The sequence below is a fragment of the Callorhinus ursinus genome, unplaced genomic scaffold (assembly GCF_003265705.2).
Source record: "Callorhinus ursinus isolate GAN/ISIS: 27379988/994484 unplaced genomic scaffold, GSC_fseal_2.0 scaffold12, whole genome shotgun sequence".
In the NCBI taxonomy this organism is placed as follows: domain Eukaryota; kingdom Metazoa; phylum Chordata; class Mammalia; order Carnivora; family Otariidae; genus Callorhinus; species Callorhinus ursinus.
In genome coordinates, this window is record NW_027397074.1 from 32,538,392 (window position 1) to 32,564,636 (window position 26,245).

The 26,245-nt window shown below is 35.5% G+C and overlaps 1 protein-coding gene across 3 annotated transcripts in view; it reads right to left on the reverse strand.

Annotated features, from left to right (window-relative positions):
* Window positions 1-26,245, reverse strand: part of AGMO (alkylglycerol monooxygenase) — a 393,108-nt gene that overhangs the window by 330,162 nt on the left and 36,701 nt on the right. For all 3 annotated transcript variants that reach the window (XR_012380236.1, XM_025873380.2, XM_073898903.1), the window contains exons 2-3: window positions 7,191-7,473; window positions 5,609-5,739 (exon numbers count right to left, since the gene is read on the reverse strand). Coding sequence is in view for 2 of the 3 variants with exons in the window: in XM_025873380.2 (XP_025729165.1) it covers window positions 5,609-5,739; window positions 7,191-7,313 (254 nt within the window). In the remaining variant the exon portion in view is untranslated. The remainder of the gene's footprint in view (window positions 1-5,608; window positions 5,740-7,190; window positions 7,474-26,245) is intronic.

Genomic DNA, 26,245 nt, shown 5'->3' on the forward strand with positions numbered 1-26,245 from the left:
CTGCCTTTATAGAGGCTTTCCTCCCATTGTCTTTTTTTCTTCATAATTTCTCCCCAAAGAGTTACTTTCTCTTGTGTCTGAGGTATGTCTTTGGTAAACGAAAGGTAGCATTTTTTTTATAACATTTCTCTCAAAACTAGAAAATTGTCCTGTCAAGGTTTAGTTACTGTAAAATCTGGCAAGGTACGAAATTGCTATTCCTGGACTGATTGTGAATTTTCTAAAAAATGATGAAGTTAATTTATAATGTTGAGACTTAAGAAGGATCAGTGCATTAGAATAAATATTAATTGGAGATTGAGAATTACAAAGCTATGCAGTTCTCAAAGTCATCTCAGTTTGAAAGTACCCATCACCAAAAGCAGAAAGTTAACATTGGATACGTTGTCCACCCTTCGGCATCTCAGGGCTAATTTAAGACATGAGAAAATTAGGCTAAAAGGACCCTAAAATTCTCTAACTCTCAAATATTCCTATGCTCTAATCATTAATCAAGTGAAATTTGATGTAATACTCTTATCGTAACCTTAAAATTTCAAAGAGACTTTCAAAGTGAAATTTTGTACTCAGTACTCATGGATATCTGCCAATTTATACTATTTCATCACTGTCATTAGAGCTGTGTGTACTGGCTGATTTGGCCAGATAATGCAAAATCGAAGAAAATCAGTAGGACATTTTTGTTTTTAATAATCCTGTCTTATAAATCAGAAAATAAACCAGTATTTGAATGGGATCATTCTAAATCTCCTTTCAAACTTCACAAAGTTATAAACAAATATAGTTGGACTAGTATATACTGATTTTTTCCAAGAAATTTTGTTGTTTATTTATTTCAAAATCGCTTAAACCTAGTCCAGGGACTTGCCCTATCGGTTAAGCTACTGCCACTTTTGCTCCATCTAGTGGAATATTGATTTTCGCTCAGTATTAACAGAATACATAATACAACCTTTACCTGCTGAAGACAGACAACATCTGTACTGCTTTTTCTTACTGTGAAATGACGTTACATTGATGAAGCAATCACTTAATTTCTTTTTATAACAACCACAAAAACCATCGACCTTTATAAATACAACATGGTAAATTTGGAAGAAGCAAATTTGCTACATTCTTTACTTTGCACGAAGTAAATTACTTGAAGTAATTCCATTTCTCTACTGAGTAAGTACAAGGAACCTTGCTTGCAGGGAAGGTTAGTCTAATAGTAATCTCTGAAGTTCCACAATTAACAGCAAAGACAGAGTCTATTTATAAAGTTTGAGGTAAAAGTTAAGAGGAAATGAAGCCTTCTCCATAGCAAATATAATTAACAAACCAACAAGTTTTAAAAATGTATTTTCTTCACCTGGAGTGTTAATAAAAAGTTACACTAATATATTAATATTAATAGTAAAATATCATTATTAACATTACATAAATGCATTTATATCTTATTTGGACAATGAGTAGCTATTGATTAAAGTCCTCATCCAAAATGAGAGGTACGGATCTGTTAGTAGTCTGATGTCGCCAAAGGCCGTACCACTTCTGATACTACAGTCTAGTATAAAAACCCAGAATACAATTTTCCTTTATTCTCCAATCCCACCCCAAGGAGTCAAAGTATTTTAAAGAAGTTTAATTTCCTCCTCTTTAATTTTTTTTTTTAATGAATTGAAATTTTCTTGTCAGGAATGGAAAATTCCGTGGCAGTCCTGGCCAGTAAAACGGTGCATATGTATGTTTCAACATTGTGGAGCTAGCTCCGTAGTAAAAATTGGCAATGACCCATATGTATTAAAAGTGGAGTGTCCCCAACTTATTTGAAAATTTACCTACTTAAATTATCCCTCAACCTATTGCAATTTGATTTATAATCTGCTGTTTCAACAGACTAAATGAACCCATTAAAAACAAACATACTGTAGATATTTATATCGGGAATAAAATTTCTCTGGGGAGGATGCAATTTATGGAAGCAGAAACATTGGAAGGAAGTAACAAATTGAGGTCCTGGTTTTCTAATGAAGGATTGGAAACTGAGTTCTGCTTAAAAAAGCAAGAAAAAAAAAGAGATGTGATTATTTTTCACTCATTAGCATTTAAGTCAGTAGCAGGATATTTCACAAGTTTTAGATAGATTTTTTTAAAAGTAGATTTAGTTAGTAGTTTGTTAAGTTTAATTTTTATAGTCACATATGCAAGTAATTGATAGAAAGGCAGATTATCTACATATGCCCCACTGCATTTAACCATGATAAATAAAAATATCTGTCTGTAACTTCAGAACTAGATTCTAACAAGGAAGAAGAGTCTGCCTACTACACTCCAGAAGAACAAAACAGATGCAGGTCTACCCAGAATCTGGTTCTTAGGCCAGATGGACTTTTATTACACGTCATGGTCTGTCTGACAGGCTTATAAACAAGATATAATCTTGTCTATGATTAATATTTTCCCTTACATAAATATTTGAAAGACACAGTATGTATCTTTTCTATCAATGTGCTAAATAAGCTACTAATCTTCACGATATTTTGAATTTTATGCATTAATGAAATTGAGATCCTCAAACAAACATTGTTTTTCCTCAAAGTCTGCATATAGCATTTCCATTACATGAAAGGCAGAGTGGAAAAACATGTTCATGGTTTCACTTTGATTTCCACAACTTCTTTTGTCAGAGGCCACATGCCTACTTGGAATTATTATCCAAAGTGTAATTCTTCACAAGCAGACTAATAAATGGTATAGTACCATTTTCCTCACAATTATGTATTTTAAGAATGTGGCAAGTCCCTATTGCTGGTGTAGAAAATGAAATTAGCCCCTTGGAGAGGGTATGATCAATGCCGTGTTAATCTAACCTTCAGCTTTAATGATCTGCATGAGGATTCCCCTTGATGCTGAAATATTGTTTTAAGAGTTCCTGTCTTTTGCTGAAAGGGGACTGGGTGGAGTGGCTCCTGAGGATCTGCTTTCCTTCTCCACTTGTGTGCGCGCGTGCGCTCGTGTGCACGCGTGCTTAATAGGGACAAAATAAATGAAAATATTTTAAAATTTCTTTTTCAGATAATTTGCTTTGCTGAAATGCTTTAGGTAAAAGTTATAAAAGATAAAATCCTTGCAAAACTTATAAAATTATCCACATTTCATAATTTAGAATTGCTGGCCACACCTACAAGAACAACAAGCAACTCGCTGTTCCCATTCAAAATACAACTATGGAAAAATATGCTCCACATTCAAGTTCACAACTTCTTTCAAAAGGCACCAGGGTGAACAGATTGTGTCAGCTTAAAGAGTGTTCTGGGGAGTGGGCTGTGAAGGAAAGGCGCTGCATGTTTCCATCCCAGAAGGACTGCTTTGTTTTGGTCTCTCGCTTTCTCTCCCTCTCCCCCTCCCTCTCTCTCTCTCTCTCTCTCTCCCTCTCTCCCTCCCTCTCCTCTTTTACTAATCATATATGTATTTGATTCTTATGTACCTGTTAAAACTCTGTGCCCTTTTTATCACACTGCTGAGCAGAAATATAGTACTAAGGATGCAGTTTCTATTTGTAGCAGTTATCATGTTAAGAGAATAATCTAATTCCACTTGTGACCAAAGTCCAACCTGAAAAAGTAAAAGTCATGCTGAAGCATTCACTCAGCTTGATGTCTCCTTGAGTTCTTAATAAATTCATTCCAACTCAACAAAATATGGGATCCCTAATTGTACCTGCAGGGCACCTCTCAATTATCAAGTTATTCTTACAGTTCATCAATTGTCTGATTTCCATGAACTTGTACACTTAACTTCCTCAAAATAAACTGCAGTAACCAACTGGGGAGTTTTCAATAATCAAATCTATATATCCTTTCAGTATGCTTATGCTGAATGTATTTCTTGCTCAATTCTGTTCAAGGGAGACATGAAATAGAGGACTTATGTATAATTTTATAAACTCTTATTTAGCATATTAGGGGAATTAACTGCCAATAACTTGGGATATTATCCTCTGATTCTGACAGCAATGTGCAACCATAGGAGATTTTCAGAGTCATTATTATGATGATTATCAAAATTATTACTATTATTATTTAATACCCATTAGCCTACTTTTCCATGGTAACATTTATGAAAGAAGTTTTACTCTTAGATTTACTTCCTATCCAAACAATTTTATGCAAGTGTATGAAATTATTCTACCTTTTATCAGTTATCTTTAAGTTTTTATTTTTAAAAATCCACCTTGGTTTCCTACTGGGTAGTTCATAGAAACATTCCAAAGCAATGAGCACTGGTCAGAAGTAAAGCTCTTAAAAAAGTAAAAGATGCAATGGGTGGGAAGGAGCAGAGCACAGAGTTCAGCAATGCAGAGCACAGAGTTCAGCAATGCAGAGCACAGAGTTCAGCAATGCAGAGCACAGAGTTCAGCAATGCAGAGCACAGAGTTCTAAGGGAATCTTCCCTCACCCTCTGTCACTTTGGTATAAAGTCTCATGTACTGAAGAGCCTCCCATGCATTGCTTTCTGCTCTGCCTACATTATAATTTACCCTTTCTAAAAAGTAGTAGGTTATTGATTGTTTACTGTTTTGTTCCTTCATCATCTCATCTTATCATCAATATAACACTATAAAAATATTAAATTTAAAAAAAATCTAGGATATACCAGACATCATTCCAGGCATAGGAGTTAAAATTATGAAGAAAGATCCCTCTTGCTCTCAAGTTGCATGAAATTTATCAGGAAGGACTGGGGAAAAAAACAGGTAAGCGTAATGCCACGTGACAATTCTGTAACTGGGGTAGGCACAAGATTCCATGGGACCATAGTGAAGTGATGCCTAAAGCAGTGTTGGAGGACAGAGAAGATTTGCTGCACAGTGTGACTCTTCAAGAGAAGTCTATGCTTAGACTTAAGAAGTGAATCAGGTTAGCCACATGAATGGCCTTCCAAGCAGAGGGAAGCATGTGGGACATCTGGGCAATGGCAAGCAGTAGAGTATGAAGGAACAAATATTGCAAAGGCAGAAGGAGAATGAAGGGAGAAAAAGTAAGGGTAGAGAGACAAAGTTTTCTACAGATCAGGAAAAAAATTCAAACATTATGCTTTAGGCAATATGGAACCTGTGAAGAATTTTCACCAGATCCACATTATGGAAATGTTTGGCTGAAAATGAAGTAGCACTAGAAACAGAACTAGAGACCACCTGGGAGACCATGTAGTAATTCAAAGCTTTCTGTGATCTTTACTAGAGAGTGTCTGTACCCTAGATTGCATAACATGTGAATCTGGCAGAGGCAAAATTAATTTCCCAGTAGATAACTAGACCATAACTCAGGGTTGGGACTAGGGTAAGGCAAGTGAAACAGTTACCTTGGGCACAAAATTTAAGGGGGCAGCAATAAACTCAGTAATCAAGATAAATAATATTTAGAGCAGTATCTTTAACAATGAATACAAAAACAAATCCATGGTGAATGAAATATCAAAAATTTAAATAATGACAGTAACTGGATACTTTGGGGGTATATGTAGATATGTGAAAACAGACTAACTTCCCATACAGTGGGTTCCTTTTCCATCTTATTTAGAGAATTTCAGTTTATTCACTCAGTGTGGCTAACAACTAACTCACCTTGGAAGCCGAGAAAAAATGCCGGCTGATACCGATGTCAATACATCATCCAAACGACCTGGTGGTTTCCCTTTGAGAATCCAGCTAACGACCAGTTCAAGAAGCATTAAGGAAATGAAAAATGGGGTTGCCTGGAAAGGAAATGGCACAAAAAAGATGCTATTGTGCTTGGTATGAAATTCTTCCACATTTCCTGATTAGTCATTCCAGAAGTGGGAGGCCCAGAGTGACATCTCATAGCAGGAGAAGGTATACACTTATCCTAGAGGATCACTTCCTCCCAACAGGCAAAGAAATCTGATTATTTCAGACATATACTAAACAGGTGCTCAAAATCTATCATCCAATTTGGAAATGAAATATAACCATAGATGTAACCATGATAATTCTGCCAAGAAAACAATAAGCTTAGGGGGGATGAGTTTTGAGTTAGACCTAAAAAAAAAAAAATACATTTTTAAAATAAGTACAATAATCAGATGTCTGTTATCTCCATGATTAAGACAGATTCTCTTTAAAAGTCTTCACTTAGGATACACATATTTCTAGTTATTCATATTAGAACTGCAGGAATGACAAAATTGAACCTATAGGAACAAAGCATTTTCTTCCAAGTATTTCAGAGAATATGATCATTTATATGATCATTTAAAATGTGTATTTAAAACATCATTCAAATTTTATTCACTCAGACTTAGTTTTGTGTTATAATAAGTGTTTTTAGGCTCCGCTACAGATGACAAATACTGAGCAAAGTTTGGTGTTAAAATACAAAAAATAACGATTTATGAAGATGTGAGTATCACATTTTTCTTCTTAAAAAACTAGGAAAGGAATAATATCAAATCCTGAAAAAGTTAGGGGTTTCACTCACTTGGAAGCTGGTCATGAGTTCTAAAGTTTTCTAAACTGAAGTCCTAAGAACATGGGACATCTCTGATGTCATTTTTTTCCCCTTATTTCTGGTCTGAACTAGTAAGTGTTATAGGAACAACTTTGACAGGGTGGGGAACTTAGGTATTCAAGTTCTAATTCTGGATATTTCCACTTCCAGTCATAGCCAGGAACCAGAAGTAAAAAGTGCCTCTGAACACTTCAGAATTTCAAAGAAAACTTGGTTCAAGTTCAAACTTAGGAAGTCAGAGTTGGACTTAGTCAGCTCTATATCCATTCTGCAGAACTACTCTACCAAATTAAAGAGGAAATAGTTTCCTGGGAGGTGGTTTGCCCTTTAAAACCAAAATTGTTACATAGTTTACTGATGTCATATAACCATTTGACACTGAGCTTCTGACAACTAAATTTGTAACACCACTATGTCTAGGAAAACTTTGTAAAGCTTTATCATATTCTGTAGTGACATATCCAAGGAGAGGAATTTAATAGGAGAAACTGGTTATGGATATCGTACAGAAATTCAATTCAAGTAGAAATTCTAATGTTGCTCCATGCCTTTATAAAGCTGAAATATTTTTTATTAGAATTTAATAATTTGAAGAACGAAAGTGAACAAAACCCCAGGATGTGTTTAACATACTTCTTAAGACAAAAGCAACAGTGGCCTTTTCCCAGATAGTCTCACCTGCTTTACATAATCAGGCACCTCTTCCAGGGTTTCAAATGACGTTTCACTGGGCTTCATCATATAAAATATCATGCGAATTCCCTGGAAAACTGAAACATCCTGTTGGGCTTCTGGGTTCATGTCTGCCCTTGTCTGATTCCCAGCTGGAGAATATTTGTGATTCTGTGGTTGAAGCCAGAGGCTGAACAAAGAGGATGAGAGCTGAGCTGCACAGAACAAGTCCTTGGTCAGAGAACAGCTAGAAACAAAGCTCCACGGAGAACACAGCCAACAGAGGATTCTGTGTAGAGAGACAGGAAAACACAGGCACCAAGAAAGAGTTCAGAATTTTGTGGGTGTAGGACACGTGAGGGAGGGGAAGGGGAGGGATCATGACCAAATCAAAGATAAACACTGGAGTTTGACTGTAGGTGGAGTAACTTAACATCAAAAAGAAAAGAAGAAAGAAAGAGAGAGAGAGAGAGAGAAAGAAAGAAAGAAAGAAAGAAAGAAAGAAAGAAAGAAAAAAAGAAAGAAAGAAAAAAGAAAGAAAGAAAGAAAGAAAGAAAGAAAGAAAGAAAGAAAGAAAGAAAGAAAGAAAGAAAGAAAGAAAGAAAAAGAAAAACAGAAAAACAGAAAAACAGAAAAACAAAACAAAAACATGATACAGCCTTAGAAAGGGGAAGAAAAAAGTGCTAACAGGTGAAAGTTCACTCTGAAAAAGTGGACAGCAATTCAAGACTCAGATCACAAAAGGAAAATTCTTTTTTTTTCCTTTGAAATTCACATTGTGTTCTGTGCGTCCTCTCCTCACAGAGTCCTATTTCCTGCAAGGACAGGGTGCTCTAATCTCAGTAAGACTAAGCTTCAAAGTCAATAAGCACTGACGGTATCATATTGATTGCCTACTGGATTTGTATGGTGTTAACTTCGAATGTTTGCAAACCAATTTAGAGGCATTTGGCTTGTTACATGATCTACCATGTTTAATGGAACCTTGACTGATCACATGCGTATTCTTCTGAGCACTTATGGTGACTCTCTGATTGAAGAAGCTGCCAAGATGTTGCTGCAAGACTGTTATCTGTGTTTCGCAGGAGGAGCCTAAGTTGATTATGCCTTTCAGGGAGATTAGAGGGCACTTCATTGATTGCATCACCAGTGAATGAGGGAGTTTCCTGAACAGCCTCAACTCTTCACCTAGAATGGCTATGATCACCCTTTGGCTACCAACCCATCTTTTAAACATGTTTGTGTAAATTTCATTAAATTATCAATACATGACTATTTTAGGAAAAAAATAGAAACTATAGATAAACAATAAATAAATTGCTACCCAGAGACACTATTAACATTTTGGTGTGTGAATAGTCAATTCTGCTGTTATGGGACATACAAACTGCTAAAAATCAGGATAGTTTGCAAAGCTGTGCAATAAAAACTATGAGGCTTATGAGAAAAATGGGATTTGGGTACAATACTCAAAAACTTTGTAATGATCCATAAGGAAAAAAAAAGAAGATCAAGACCTAATAAAAACTGTACTACACTTTCACACACGCATGTTACATGGTTAGGAATAAGTATGGTGCTTCATCTTGAAAAAAACCTGACATTTATTTGTGGAAGTGAGCATTGGAAGAGTGGCACAACCTGAGTTATTGTGGAGTCATCAACTTATCAGGACTTTGCTCCACTGGGCATGTGGTTAGACAGCCTCCCCCCGCCCCACTGGCCGCAGAGGTGTATGTGTGCGTTATGTGTGTACATTCCAAGAGGTAAATACAAAATCACTTTAAGTACTTAAAGTAGCAGACCATTAATACAAAGAATTAGTTACAGAAATTATAAAAGAAGTGAAAAATCCAATGAGAAGAAAGAAGAACTCTAGGGATTAACATCAATAGGAAGTCACTAGCATCTTTAAGCTACAGGGACAAAAAAAAAAAGGAGGGTGTGTTAACGCTGCTCAGGGACTGGGTCACTCATGGAAGGTCTGAACCCCAATGGGTCTAAGGAGATCATCGGCCATGGAACAAACTCCAAAAACAATAATAAATGTAAGAGGATGAGAAAAGAGTATGATGGCTACTCCCTTCTTACAGCCAACCAATCTCCCAGCAATACCTCCCATTGGCCTAAGTGAGTCAAAGCCATTTAAAAGAAAAGCCTAGGAGAGGAAGTCTCTGGCCGGGAGGGAATACAGAACAGGGAAGAAGGGGAGGAATGCATCCAAAGAAAAAGCCAACCAAGGACCAGCACACCATTATAACTTACTTGTTTCGCCACTGTTGTGCAATTAAGTGTAGTTTTCCAGTTTTAGCTAGTAAATTTAACGCAACAATAAACATCATGGTATAAATATCTCATACACTTGTGTACATTTGGTATTAAATAAATTCCTAGCAGTGGAATTATGTTGTTGAAGGGTATGTAAAATTTATGCTTTGATAGTTGCGGCCAAATTCACCTCCAGAATTGTCTTTCACTCTTGCTGACACTGGATACTCTCAATCATTGATAGTTTTAAGCCTATTGGGCAAAATGACATCTTGCCTTAATTTGCATTTCCCTAGTGACTTTGAAAATCTTTGCAATACATTTATTAGTCATTTGTTTTTCTTAGTGTGTGATTTATTTTTAAATATATGTTGCGGGGCGCCTGGGTGGCTCAGTTGGTTAAGCGACTGCCTTCGGCTCAGGTCATGATCCTGGAGTCCCGGGATCGAGTCCCACATCGGGCTCCCTGCTCGGCCGGGAGTCTGCTTCTCCCTCTGACCCTCCCCCCTCTCATGCTCTCTATCTCATTCTCTGTCTCAAATAAATAAATAAAATCTTTTAAAAAAATAAATATATGTTGCATGTGATTTTATATTTTCTATACTGATTTATACGCTATTTGTATTCTACATATATGTATTTTGCTCCTGTATATGGCAAATGTTCTCTCAGTCTTTATTTTTTCGACTTTGTTACCTATATGTTGTCATATAGCAATTGTAACTTTGTGCTTACTGCTATCTTTTATTTTATTACTTTTATTTTATTACTTTTATTACTTTATTACTTTTAGTTTGTTACTTTATTTTATTACTTCTGCCTTTGGATCTTGTTCATGAATGTTTTCTTCCAGAATTCTACAAAAACAACCTTCTGTGTTTTCTTCTAGGACCTTTCAGTTGTTCCTTTAGTCATCCAGAGTTCAGTTTCTATATGGTATGAAGTCATTATTTCGTGTTATCCCCTCTCTCCCTACCCTGGATGGATCCCAGTTCTTCCCATACCATTCCTTGAAGTCACTACTTTCCACACTACTCTCTGACCTATGTGCACTGTTTCCAGGCTCTCCACTCGTCCCACTGATGTGTCTATTCTTGTACTCTATCACGTTGCCATAATTAGTACACTACCATAATAAATTCTAGTAACTTGTAGAACAACTTTTCATTTGTGAGTTGTTTTTCAAAAATTTTAAACTATTTTTCACATTTGTTCTAATGGATCTATTTAAACGAAACTTGAAAAATTCTATTGGCATTTTAAGTGGAACTTCATTAGATTCATGGATTGATTTGGAAGAACTGACATCACAGGCACTCATTAAACGTGTCTGGAACAAATGAACGTAGACACTACCATCATTTAAACCTCATTCTATATTTAAGTGATGCCAATGCTAACTACCAATTCCTTATCCTCTCCATTCTTTTATTTAAAGATTTTATTTTTAAGTAATCTCTCCCCCAATGTGGGGCTCAAGCCCACAACCCTGAGATCAAAAGTCACACATTCCACCAACTGAGCCAGCCAGGCACCCCTATCCTCTCCATTCTTTTTGTACTGGCACAGGTGGCAAAGTTTTCTTTCTTTCTTTTTTTTCACCAGAAGGTTATAATTAGAACTGTATATCTTACCATGATTTTTTAACCTATATATGTGAAGAATACCTTGGCTAAATATAAAATCTCTAGCTCAAAAATTAATTCCCCCCAAAATCAACAGAGACAAAACACTTTGGCTAAAACCTGTCAGGTGAAACAAGATATATGGAATAGATGGTTTAAAGCCTATACCAGAACCAGAAAGAAGCCTGAGATAGTTCCAGGTGCTTTCCTGTCCGGTTTCTATCCAAAGACTCCTAGTCAATGGGGCCTTGTTGGCAGTCCCTTCTTTCACCTAATTAAGGTGAAAATACTTAGGAAGAGCCTGATATGAGGGATAAGCATCCTGTGAGAACTCAAGACATGACAACCTGCTGCACTATGCTCTCATTTGCAAATAAATCAGAACAAAAAGACATCAGAAGCTTTTTGTACTGAACAGACATTTAAAAAAAGCGGATATGGAAATTCTAGTGATACTGATAACTGTCCCGCCAAGAAAGAGAGATCACAGTAATTTGAACAGGGAAAGTTTAATATAAAGAATTGTCAGTTTTGACATTGTCTGTAGAAATACTTTTCTAGATATGTCCTCTTAGGCAAGAGAAACAAAAGCCAAAATAAACCATTGGGACTACACCAACATAAAAAGCTTTTTCACAGAAAGGGAAATCATCAACAAAATGACAAGGCAACATACTGAATCAGAGAAGATACTCGGAAATTATATATCTGATAAGGGGTTAATATCGTGTGTGTGTGTGTGTGTGTGTGTGTGTGTGTGTGTGTATAAATTCGTACAATTCAACATTAAAAAATACAAATAATTCAAATAAAAATGGGCACAGGACCTGAATAAACATCTTTCCAAAGAAGACATACAGAAGGCCAACAGACACATGAAAAGATGCTCAACATCACTAATCATCAAGAAAATGCAAGTCAAAACCACAATGAGATATCACCTCACACCTGTCCGAATGGCTGAAATAAAAAAGGCAAAAAATAACAAGTGTTGGTGAGGATGTGGAGAAAAAGTAACTCTTGTACATTGTTGGTGGAATGAGAATTGGCACAGCCACTATGTAAAACAGTGGAGGGTCCTCAAAAAATTAAAAGTAGAATTACCACATGATCCAGTAATTCCACTACTGGAAATTTACTCAGAGAAAATGAAAAGACTAATTTGAAAAGATATATGCACCCCTATGTTTATTGCAGCACTATTAACAATTGCCAAATTATGGAAGCAACGCAAGTGTCCACCCATAGATGAATGGATAAAGAAGAAGTGGTATATACACACAATGGAACACTACTCAGACACAGAAAATAATGAGATCTTGTCATTTGCAACAACATGGATGGGCCTAGAGGGCATAAAGCTAACTGAAGTAAGGCAGACAAAGACAAATGTCATATGACTTCACTCATATGTGGGATTTAATAAACAAAATTAATTAACAAACACAGAAGAAAAAGACAGACAAACAGACTCAAACAGGAAAACAAGTGTTGGTTGCCCGAAAGGAGATGGGCAGTGAGATGGGCAAAATAAAGGGGTTTGAGAGTACTCTTATTGTGATGAGCACTGAGTGATGTAGAGAATTACTGAATCACTAGATTGTACACCTGAAAGTAACATAACACTGTATGTTAATTCTACTTCACACAAGTAAAAAATAAAAAAGAACTGTCCGCTATAATAGGGAACTGGAGTAACGAGGGAGTGCCTAATAAAAATTGAGGGAACTCTAAAAATTATAGGAATAGCAGAAGTAAGAAGTAGCCACTACGCTTGGGGCTGGACTGAGGAACTTACTGGAAATTGTGTTGGAAGAGGTCATTGAGAGGATCATGTTCACTAGTTGACCATCAGACTGGACTCACCCTTGTCCATGGAATGCACAATCTGCCCACTATGCCCACAGCATTGTGCCTTCAACAATGACTATCCAGGGCCTGCTTCTGACAAAGCTTAGCATCATCTCGGCTAGCATAGAAAAAATATTTAGAAGACTCAGACCCATTTTCACAGTCAGCCAATAAAGTATGAATTTAGAGGTGAGAGGCAATAAACTTTTTTTTTTTTTCCTTAGAGAGAAAAGAGAGAGAGCTCGAGTGGGGGGAGGAAGGAAGGGGCAGAGGGAGAGAGAGAATCCCAAGCAGGCTCCACACCCAGTGCAGAGCCTGACGTGGGGCTTGATCTCACGACTCTAAGGTCATGACCCGAACTGAAATCAAGAATCACACGCTTAACTGAGTCACACAAGCATCCCAAGAAGCAATAAACTTCTAACACAAGACAGGACAATTTTTAGTAATTATAGAAAGTCTTCATCACAGTCTCTTCTGCATGTGATACTTAGCCGTAATGTTTATAAAATTATAAATCATGTAAAAACCATTTTTTTATGTGATGCTCATTGTAAGAGAAGTGGAGGGAGAGAATCTTCACATACTATTCTGCATTTTCTTTTAGCATTTAACATTTCAGAGTAAAATTAAGTCTGAGTTCAATGTGACTTTTTTCCCCCTTAGGTTACTCAGTTCTGCCTCTTGCATGCTTGTGGGATATTTTTACGCCTTTGAAATTAAATCATTTTGGTGTGTTACTTCTTCCTATAGGTATATCTTGAAGAAGTAAGCTTCTTGAAACTCAGATTTCAAAACCTCCTTTACTTCAAGGAAATTTTCTGGGGTTTTTTTTCCTATTATTTTTGTCCCATTTAATTTTTATACTTCTTCACAAATGTGATTTATCTGTTTATCAGATCCCATTTGTCTTCCGTATTCACATATTGTCTCTGAGCTTTCTCAACTTTTGTTTTGTAATGCAACTGGTTTGTTCAAACCAATACTTTTGGTATCTTTTTTCTTCACTGTTTCTTCCTTCTGGTTCTACTTTAAACTCCACATTGACATTATTTGTTTTCATAAACCTTTCCCTTGTCTTAGTTCCCCTATTATGTCTATTTCTTATCACATAATTTCATTTTCCTTCTAATTTATTTCCTATTTAACTTCTTCATGTGCATAAACAGTTCTGCCTAAAATTATTCTTACTTTCCTGGGGGATCGTAAGGAAGTCCTTCATCTACTTTTGGCAATCTCTTTCTCTGCCCTCATCCTCAACTTGTTTATTCTTGAATGGATACAGGTCTTTCGATGCTTTTCCCACCCCTAAAAGATGTGGATAACTATTTCTTGGTAACATACCTCCAGGTATATGTGGCACTTCAGAGTTTAGGTTCATCTCATCAGTTCAACCTAAGGAGATGGAGGAGGGGATGTGACTATGGTCAGTCTCTACCAATCACTGCATGCTTTTTTAGTAGTTTGGAATTGTTGTATTTCTAACCAGCTTTCCTTGTCTTCATTCTTGCTCTTTGGCCTCCTCTACACCAGTCATACAAAAAGACCATTTAATATAGTCTTTCTGTAATTTCTATCTATTGAGGCTGGGGAGTGTTGATGGCCTATTATGGAGGGTTTCCAGTCAAAAAATTTGCCTTTTGATTTTGGACAATCTGCCAACTGGGAAAAAAGGATTTGTTTATAGAAAAGCTTCTCGGTCCCTGGCTTTTCTCTTCTGTGAGAAATTCTATACTCCCTTCCACCCCAGATGGTTCCATCCTCCTGAGCTGTCATTGGCCCTAAAGGCAAAATCACTCCAATTAGAGTAAGCCAGTTTCAGCCATATCTCTTATCACCAGTTCTGAGTATTTGCAGATTACAGGGTTTATCTAATACAGCAGAGGGATCAAACTCCGCTTTTGAAAAACTGGGCTGGAGAAATAGCTAGTTATCTTTCTACTAATTGTTAAGAATAACACATCAAGGTGAACTTCAGGGTGGATTCAAGAAAGTGGACCCTGACCTGCATTCCTGTTGTTTCTCCTTTTATTATAAGGACACCAGTCCTATCAGATCCTACCCTTGTGACCTCATTTGACCTTAGATATCTCCAAACCCAGTAACATTGGGGTGCAGGGCTGCAACATATGAATTCTGGGGAGTCACAAGTCAGTCTGTAACACTTTTCCATACATCCTTCTCTTTCATCATTTGAGACAATTTCTTCTCTTACATCACCATTTTTAAAAGTTTATTTTTTCTGTAATTATAAAAACAATATATGTTCACTATAGAAAAAGAGAAAAATGCAGAACATACTTAAGAAAAAAAGTCGTCATAATCCCACCAATCAGATTAGTGCCTTATTAATATTTTAATGTACATCCATGTTTAAGGTTTTTCTCAGGGACATTATTTTACATAAATGAGTCCACACTTTATGTATAATTTTAAGTGCACTTTTTTAAAAATTGGAAGCCTCATGATGAATGACAAAGACTAAAAATGGCAGATGATTTGGTCTCTGAATCACCACCTGGAGAGCTCTCTATCAATTTAGATTTTTTTTATTTAAATTAAATTACCAACATATAGTACATCATTAATTTCAGATGTAGTGTTCAAGAATTCATACAATGTAGAGTATTAGATAAGCAAAATTTAAACTTATAATGTGTTTTGTGTTTCAGTTGTTATTCTTTGAGCCTAATGGTGCCCTAATGTCAACAAAAAAGCGCTAGAGGGTTTTGAACAGAAGCGTCACATAATCTGAGGTAGCTATTAAAACCATCAGTCTGGTTTCCCTGTGAAGAATAGACTTTTAAGGGGGAGGGGCCTGGAGAGAAGTGACTGAGGTAGTCCAAGTACTACATGTTGGTGACTTTCACTAGGATGGCTTCAGTGGAAGTAGTGAGAAGTGGAAAGATTCTGGATATTTTTGATGGTAAAGCTGACAAGGTTTACTAACAGATTGGATGAGGAAACATATGTACTTTCAAGTCTGGTTTAAGCAAACGAAAGAAGAGTTTTGTTTACTACAACAGACAAATCGAGGGATTTGGCTTTAAACATGAAATGAGATGCCTGTGGGCATCTAAGTGGAGATGGGTCCAGCAGTTGGATATATAAATCTAGAGCTGAAAGCTCAAAATAGGAGATTCGGCTATGAATAGAAGGAAGAAGTGCTGACAAGAATAGAAGAGCTACAAGCCAAACGTAAGAATGATTTCCACATATAGACTCTTCAACCATGTCTGTATGCATAAACAATCCTCATTTTGATTTGAAAACCATTTTTTACACTGATTTTATTTGCATGACAACATTTTTGTAGTTCAAATACAGAAAACATAAAATATAATCGTCACATTACTATGAATAGTCTCATTACAGAAGTAATTGAAATGATCCATCCTATTCTTAAGATACAGTAGAGAAACCATGTATTTTAAGAAACTGCCAAACTGTTTCCCTAGTTGTATGTACCATTTAGCATGGTATCTCCACCAGTATGAGATGTCTAGTTGCTCTGCCTGCTTTCTAGCCCTTGGTATACGTAGGCTTATTTTTATTTTCATTATGCTTTTCAGACCTAAAAGGCTGCATAATTTGTGGAGAATATATTGTCATAACACAATGTTCATTATTTTCATTCCTATATGTTTTGAGGGCATTTTTTAAAAGAATATAGCTATTTGTTGCCAAAATTTTAACATTGTCTCTAAGAGTGTTTGAATCCTTTGTATTAATACTTTTCATTAGAAACTGGCACCATATGAAACTTAAATCAATCTCTATTTTCTTAGATCAGATTTTTATTACTTCTGGCCAAAGTCCTCTCCACAGCTTAGAAGGCAAAGATCAGGTAGAACATGATCTTTAAAGAAATTTATGGCATACAGTTGAGTTCAGAGCATAAAAAACAAATAGTATTTCAGAAGTTATTTCTTTAAAATCCCATCAAGCTAATACATCTCATTGTTATTTTAACAGTAGTCAGTGCCAAAAGAGCAACTCAAAGTGCTGCACACATATCAGTGTCAGAATGGATGTAACTTGCTCTTTATAGGATTGATTTTGAGTCAGTGTTGGAGTTAACCCAAATGCACAGTGCAGAATAAAAGAATGTGGAAGATCTCAAGAGTATTTCTTGAAATAGCTCATGAGGTTCTCTGCAAAGAGAAGAATTTCTTTTGGAAAATACAAAGTAATGCATATACCACTTAGAGATTAATCTCGTGAGTAACAAATATTTTAAAGGTTCTGACAAGTCCAGCAGCAAATAAATTTATTTTAATTTGCTCAACTTGCAGTTTCTCAATTGTAATTTACTACAGAATTCGTATTACTCTCACACTTGTGAATACCTTGTAGAACGTGTATTACATACTGCATGGTTTGGGGATTGCTAGTTAAATTAGGGTCTCTGTATGGCCATTTCTCTTTTAGGGAAAGAACGGACACTTCTTTGGTCATGGTAATTACTGCCCATAATCTAAGGGAAAAATCTTAGCCAAAAAAATGAAAGCCTTGTATATGATTCAAAATAAGTAAAAAGGCAAGATTAGTGTTCTATACTACATACAAAAGTATGTTTCTAATAATACCAGCAGATCAGACGAAGTCCTTTACCTAAATATCCATCACAGGAACTGCTGCCTGCTGATGAAAGGACCTGTGAACCTTCTTTTATGAAGCAGGGTTGAAGCAATTCATCGTAGCCATAAATCCAGGTCTTATCATTCTCTAGGACATGTGGTTAGGAATTTCTCCCTAGTTTCAGTACCAAGAATAATGTGTTTCTCCTGAACAGCACTGGCGCTATTTAATTTTATGGATGCTATGAATCACCTACCTAATCATGTTTCCCACTTCAGATGGTTTAATATGTAGCTTAGTGCCAAATTTATGCTAGATTTATGCTAGTGTATAGCACTCAAGTGGTAGCATACCAAACTCACCCCTGGATCCACATTGATTCCTGCCTATATTTTCCTTGCTTAATTTTTATCACCTATTTTACTCTGCTGAATTAAGCTTTATTGAGTATATTGGTGTTAGATATTTTAATTCCATCTTGTCATGAGGTAAAGAAAAGTTAATAGATTGTTTAACGAATAAAATGAGCAATTCTCTAGTTAGTGCCTCATTTTGACAGGCATTCTCAGGAGACGCTTGTAAATTTTTATTATCCTCACAGAAGCACAGACTGTAATTAAGAAGAGCCAATTTCTGCTGGGATCAGGCTGCTGGTGATGCAAATGGAAAAAACTAAAGATGTTTAGGAACTAATTCAAGATCCAATTCCAAACTGATGAATTTTTCATTGTATTTAATTTTTATTTCAAGAATTATCTTCCCAAATAAACACATGTCAATACTTTTGAATCATAGTTGACTTTTACTTCAAGTTTTTTCTTGGTGGAAGGGGATTAAACTTATTCTGTTTTGTATAAGGAAGGAACCCTGCCACTACGTACTTCAAATATCTAATGGGGATATCTGAATCCTCAGTTTGGGGTGCAGCAAATAAAGGTCTACAATGCATTAGAAAAAAAAAAAACACAGTTATTAACACATGCTTCCGCACGGTCTCCCCATGTCTTCCTTCTCCAGGAAGTTCAGGAATCCTCCGCTGAGGAGGGGGATTCTTGTTGGAAAAGGACAGTCCCAACTTGCTGATAAAACCCGAATGTCTAACTCGGTCCTTGAGGCTAGATGACTCCACCACACTACCAGAATTTGTTTGAACCATAATGAATCACTGTGATATTGTTGCTCTCACCTAGTAAAGAATCCTTGTATCCCATTTGAAATTAGAAGTATTCAAAAGATAACTGTTCACTTTTATTGCCACCACTGGAAAATTAATTGTCCTCTTCAGAGGAATGAATCGGTTGCCTCATGATCTGATCGCTACTCTTTTCATTCATGAAAAAAAACCCTCCTAAGTCACAGGGATTTTTCAAAATAAAAGGTAAGACACCTCACACAAACATATCCAAAACCACGTACTTTCTGCACCTTCCCCACTGTCTCAGAACTACATCAAAATTTAAAATTTCTACTCCTCAAAAGTCACTGTCATTTTCACTGAAAATGAAAAGATGACCCAGACTGGGCAAAATTTTTTATAAATCTTATATTTGATAAAAGACTTGGTCCAAGATCAACAAATAACTCAAAACTCAAAAGCAACCTACTTTCAAAAGAGATTTGAGTAGACACTTCACCAAAGATCATTCAGATGGTAAATTAGCACCTAAATAATCAATGTCACTAGTTGTTAGGGAAATGAAAATTAAAGCCACTACACATCTATCCATTCTAGGATAAAATTTAAAAGACTGGTGATATTGAGTGTAAGGATATGGACGGAATGTGAGGATATGGACCCTCATTGACTACTGATGGGAAAAGAAAATGGTAAAATCATGATGGAAAGCTGTCGGGCATATTCTTTAAAAATTTAAACATACACTGACCTTATGGTCCATCCGTCTAACTCCTAGAAATGTCAATATTGAGCTCATCATTGTTTATCACTGCCACCCTCCTCCTACTACCATTGTCAAGGCTGTGATCTTTCCTATATAATTACCTCTGTGAAGGCTGCCACTTTTTAGAGTATATATGTTTCTACAGAGTTTTAATTTTATTTTGTTATGTTAGTCACCATACATCATTAGTTTTTGATGTAGTGTTCCACGATTCATTGTTTTCGTACAGAAACATCCTAAGCATATCAGCTTTTCATTCACAACAGATTGAGAGAGACAGAGAGAAAGAGAAAGTTTGAAATACACCATTTCACAGGATTTTTGAACTTCAGAGATCTTATTATCTTGCTGTGAAATAATCTGCAGCATCCATGCTTATGTCTAGGACCGTGCAATGTCCTACTGTGTGCATTCATGGTAGGCAGTGGGCTAGGAGCCCAGATCATTCCTGCATTCGGGCAGAGGCCTCCCAGCCCAACAACAAAGGGAGCATAGCTGGCAAGTTCTAGTTTCAAATTAGTTCCAACCTGCAGCAGTGTCTCCTACAATTATGCGGAAATGCTGGACTTCTTCTTTTTAAAAATCCATTAATACATTAATAACTCTGAAGACTCCACTAAAAAACTACGAGAACTGATAAATGAAATAAAGTTGCAGGATACAAAATTAATACACAGAAATCAGATGCATTTCTATATACTAATAATGAAGTAGCAGAGAAATTAAAAAAAAATCCCATTATATTGCACCAAAAATAATAAAATACCTAGGAATAAACCTAACCAAAGGGGTGAAAGATCTGTACTCCAAAGACTATAAAACACTGAAGAAAGAAATTGAAGATGACACAAAGAAATGGAAAGGTATTTCATGCTCACAGATTGGAAAAACCAATATTGTTAAAATGTCCGTATTACCAAAGCAGTCTACAAATTTAATGCAATCTCTATCAAAATACCAACAGCATTTTTCACAGAAGTAGAATAAATAATCCTAAATTTGTACAGAACCACAAAAATCCCCAAGTAGCCAAAGCAATCTTGAGAAAGAAGAACAAAGCTGGAGGTATCTCCACCCCAGATCTCAATATAAACTACAAAGCTGTAGTAATCAAAAACAGTATGGTACTGGCACAAAAATAGAAGGAGAATAAGAGCCCAGAAATAAACCTACAATTATATGATCAATTAATCTATGACAAAAGAGGCAAGACTACACAAGGGGAAAAGATAGTCTCTTAAATACATGGTGTTGGAAAACCTAGACAACTACACACAAAAGAATGAAACTGCAACACTTTCTTACACCATACACAAAGACAAATTCAAAATGGATTAAAGACCTAAATATGAGACTTGAAACCATAAAATTCCTAGAAGAAAACATAGGCAGCATTTTCTTTGACACCTGTTGTAGAAACGTTCTCCTAGATACGTCTCCTCAGGCAAGGGAAACAAAAGCAAAATTAAACTGTCTTTGGACAGCAAAGAAAATCATCAACAAAACAAGGTACCTACTGAATGGGAGAAGATACTTGCAGATGATATATATGATAAGGGGTTAATATCCAAAATATATAAAAACAAATTCAACACCAGTAATAATGATAATAATCCAATTAAAAATGGGCAGAGGACCTGAATAGACATTTTTCCAAAGAAGACATAAAAATGGCCAACAGACACATGAAAAGATGCTCAATCATCAGGGAAATGCAAATCAAAACCACAATTAGGTATCACCTCACACCTGTCAGAATAACTAGAATCAAAGACAAGAAAAAACAAGTATTGGGGAGGTTATGGAGAAAAGGAACTCATGGTTGATGGGAATGCAAACTGGTGTAGCCACTGAGGAAAACAGTATGGGGGTTCCTCAAAAAATTAAAAACAGAATTACTATATAATCAAGTCATCCCACTACTAGGCATTAACCCAAAGAAAACAAAAGCACTAATTCGAAAAGATACATGGACCCCTATGTTTCTTGCAGCATTATTTACAATAGCCAAAAAATGGAAGCAACCCACATCCATCAATAGAAGAATGGATAAGGATGACATGGTATATATACATAATGGAATATTACTCAGCCATGAAAAAGGTATGAGCTCTTACCATTTGCAATAACATGTTTGGACCTATAGGGTATAAATGATAAGGGAAATAATTCAGAGAAAAACAAGTACCATATGATTTCACTCATATGTGGCCTTTAAAAAACAAAACAAATGAACCGACAAAGAAAAAAAGAGACAAAGCTGGCGGTTGCTAGAGGGGAGATAGGTGTCAGGATGGGTGAAATACATAAAGGTGATTAGTATACTTATCTTGGTTAGCATTGAGTAATGTATGGCATGGTTAAATCATTATACTGTACACCTGAAAGTAATATGACATTATATGTTAATTATACTACAATAAAAAGAATGTTAAAATTCATTAATACATGATTTCTACTAGTTCTTTTTTCTGTCCCCAAACTACCTTTTCAATATACTTTTTTTTAAAGATTTTATTTATTTATTTATTTGACAGAGAGAGAGAGAGAGAGAGAGAGAGAGAGTGGGAAAAGCAAAGGGAGAGAGAGAAGCAGACTCCCTGCCGAGCAGGGGCCCAACGTGGGACGTGATCCCAAGACCTCGGGATCATGACCTGAACCGAAGGCAGATGCCCCAACTGACTGAGCCACCCAGGTGCCCTTTTTCAATATACTTTAAAGATAAGAAGTATTTGACAGCTCTGCCTAAACTATCAATTTAAATATTTTTTCTTAAATTTATTTGTAATATTCCTTGAAAAAAATTGTGAATTTTCTTAGATGTCATCTTCCTCAGCATATTTGCCAATCCAGGTACTTAATATTTTAACTCTAAAACCCTGAATATTCCTGAAAGTCTTCAAATTTATAGATATGTGGTGTATTTTTTTTTAAAGATTTTCTTTATTTATTCATTAAAGAGAGAGAGAGAGAGAGAGGCAGAGGGAGAAGCAGGCTCCCAAGGAGCAGGGAGACTGATGCGGAACTCGATCCCAGGACCCTGGGATCATGACCTGAGCTGAAGGCAGATGCTTAAACATCTGAGCCACCCAGGTGCCCGATATGTGGTGTATTTCTGATAATTAAACATATTGAGGTAAATTAATAAATATTGCACCTCTCCTCCATGGACAGTAAGGCTACCCACCCCTATTAAAATTTTAAATGACAATCTTAGCAATGATACACTATTTATTTCTGCTGCATGTATATCACTTGGTATTCTTATGCTAAATGATATGAAAGGAAAAACACTGAAAGGTCTTAGAGATGAAGAACCTCATGTTCACAAAGAAAACAATACTGAATCGAATGCTGAGTTCCTAGCCAACTGATTTTTAACAGTTTCTTTTACTCACTTAAGAAATTTTCTCATTTGTGCATTTTATAAATAATTAAATATTTATTATTTGCATTTAAGTTATTTTTATTAAATTTTTAGTAAATGTTAGTATTTAGTGATACTGATTTTTGTTGTTTTACTTATAAATTACCATCTATGGAAAATATTGAGTATTCATTTATGTTTATAATATAAAGTTTCTTCTATAAAAATTGTGTTAATTTTTCAAGTAAAATTAAAGATATTTAAAAAATAATTGGTCTAGCAAAAAATTTTCAAAACTGATAGTTACATAACTGAAGTTTGACTAATATTATTTTATTTAATCTCTATCAAAGGAGGAATATATTATCCCATTTTACAAATGAGGGAGCTGGATATCAGAAAGGTCATATTTATAATTTAATTAGTATTCAAGGTCATATTTATAATTTAATTAGTATTCAAGGTCATATTTATAATTTAAAACATGACCAAAGTCAAGATAATTATGCTGAAGGTAAACACAATATTTTTTTTTATCATTTTTTTTTTAACCATTTAACCAAAGACCTAACTTTGAGGAACCTGCACTTCTGTTAATGACAATCAGGTGAGCCCACCCTTGGGCTAATATGTGTTTGATGCCTTAGTAAAAAAATGACTGTAAAAGGGGCAAAAAAGAGGAGGTAGAATGTAGTTTACTGAACAGCTAGGGAGATTGTGAAAATTGAAATAGTGAAGTCTTGGGTGCCTGGGTGGCTCAGTTGTTAAGCATCTGCCTTCGGCTCAGGTCATGATCCCAGGGTCCTGGGATCAAGTCCCACATCGGGCTCCCTTCTCAGGGGGAGGCCTGCTTCTCCCTCTCCCACTCCCACTGCTTATGTTCCTGCTCTCACTATCTCTGTCTCTGTCAAATAAATAAATAAAATCTTAACAAAAAAAGAAACAGTGAAGTCTGATTCAAACAATAGGAATATTTTAAAATATGAATTAAAAAAGAAAAAAAAGAAAAATTTCCCACAAACTAACTTCAGAATGCTTTACATTAAATACTTTTTACATTCTACTTCGTGGGAATTATTCAAATATTTAAAAGACTTGGTGATATCCATCAGACTTGAGTGGGATCAGAAACTTAGCCCACTTTAAAAGCTGGCTTATTCTCACTTCTCTAGGTTATTCCTGATCCATACACACTTCAAAACAGAGAATCCCCAGATGCTTTTGGTTTGAGTTTCTGGATACTGGACCTGAACACAACTCATAAAGTGCAAGTTGGAGAGAAGCTAGACAGAACAATGTGAAATCAGCAGCCACTTACTGGACTTGAAATGTTATTCAGAACTGAGCCAATGTAATTTATTTCTATCACTTAATGTTATCATGGAATATTAAAGCAAGTTAACAAAAATGAGAACATCCTTGAAAAAGTGACTCATGTTGTTTTTCCAACTATTTGCAGACTATATCAAAACTGGCAGTGGTCTATTTTTGGGGATTTATGTGACATTTATTATTAGTCTAGTTACCATGTATAGCACAGACTCTTGGTACAGAGAATGCCAAATCAAAAGCTAAAAGCTAAATTTTGGCCAGCATCCATAGGTTAGGTGTGTTTTTTTTTCCTTGGTATGTGTGTGTTACACTTAAAAAAAATGGCATGGACATATTTAACAGACATTGGAATATGCCTGGATTAGGACATCATGACTGAACCAAGTTGCCTGGTAAAGCGTCTAAGTCAATGCTAAGTCAAGGCTTAATTTAATCTCATTCTTTAACATGTTACATGATAAAATTCATGCAGTGAGATTCATGGAGGTTGTTAAGAATGTTAAATATAATCGCTACTACCATTTGTACCTCAATTTCCTGAACATTTCTTTATGGGAAAATCAGGTACTCAATGCCAATAGTGTTCCACTCATAAAGTTGTAGCATGGTCTAGGAAAGTAGCTACAAAGAATCAGCCTGTTAATCAGGGATGGAACTGACATTGTCACTATTATTCTAAAAGATCCTTCAAGGGCCAGACACAAAGTCTTCCCTTGAAATGAAATAAAACTATGTAATTTAAAAAATAAAACCCACAATACTGAACTGTCACACAGAGTTGGCAGTCTATTTCCCAGTGCCACACCAGCACATAATGTGGATCCCAAGGTTCTGAGCCTGGTCAGGGGTATACTTCAAACCATTTACCAGTTCTAGCATAACTCTAACAAACTTGCTTAAAGTTTCTGATGCTTTGTTTTCTCTATTTCTCACTAAAATGAATTTAACTTCCAATGATATTTCTTCAATGACTATTTAATGAGGCTCTTTCATTTTGCCCCACACTGGATAAGCAGCAGAACCAAGATGACTGCAATGGTCTTGCTATTATAATTCATACATGATTGTGGTAAAGATTAAATAAAATGATGTAGGAGGCAAAGAGTAGGCACTCAACAAACATTACTTTCTTCCTTTCTGTTTATTGAAAAAGGACACTTACCACCAGACTGTAGTTTTATTTGACACTAGAATTCCCTAAAACGATAGGTGGAGAAAAGTAAAGTTGTATCAGATGAAATTCTTTAAAGGATGTCATAGTATTTCTTGGGACTACAACGTCATGGCAGCTATACATTACTCAGTATTTACTGACCACATACCATAGGCTAGATACTATGCATTAGAATATAAAGAATTAACAAAGCCTATAAACTCAAGGAGATCAAACTTTAAGGTATCATTATGAGATGAGCAATGCATGAGTTAAACCACAGGTAAAATATTTACTTATTTTAATTTTAATTAATTTTATTTTAATTGTATATACCATATACGTATTTTTAAATGTAAATATTTTATATGACTATATATCAAATACACATTAATGTACAATATATTTTTATATAATTATCTATATAATTTTTATTTAATCATTGCTTTTATTTGAAGAAAACACTACAGAAGACAATGTTGAAAAGCATTATTCTTCCTCCTTACTTCAGTCCAATTTCCTAGAAACAGAATTCTACTGTGTATAATTTTAATTGTTAGAGGCTATTTTCATGACTATTCTACTCTAATATTGATTTATCAGTTTCAACAGTTAACTATTAATTAGCTTGCCCTGAAAACTGAAGATTTGGCTTGTTTGTGCCATCAAACTCCTCCACAGTCTTCTCCTTTAAATGCCACTATGTGAAGGCTTATATTGCATTACAATTGTAACTTAAAGTAATTTATTTAAATCTGTGTTCCTTGTTCAATAGTATCTATTGCCTCTTATTTTTAGCAGCCTGTTCTCTCCTACACCTTTCCTGCCAATGGATTTCCACTGCCACAGCCCATCCTTGGTGAGCTCTTCGCTCACACAATGTTAACAGGTGAATCTAGTTTGCAATCCCAACCAAGTACTACATGATTTGTCTACTTTAAATGTCGGAAATAAATAAACAAGATCTGAATTATACAACTATG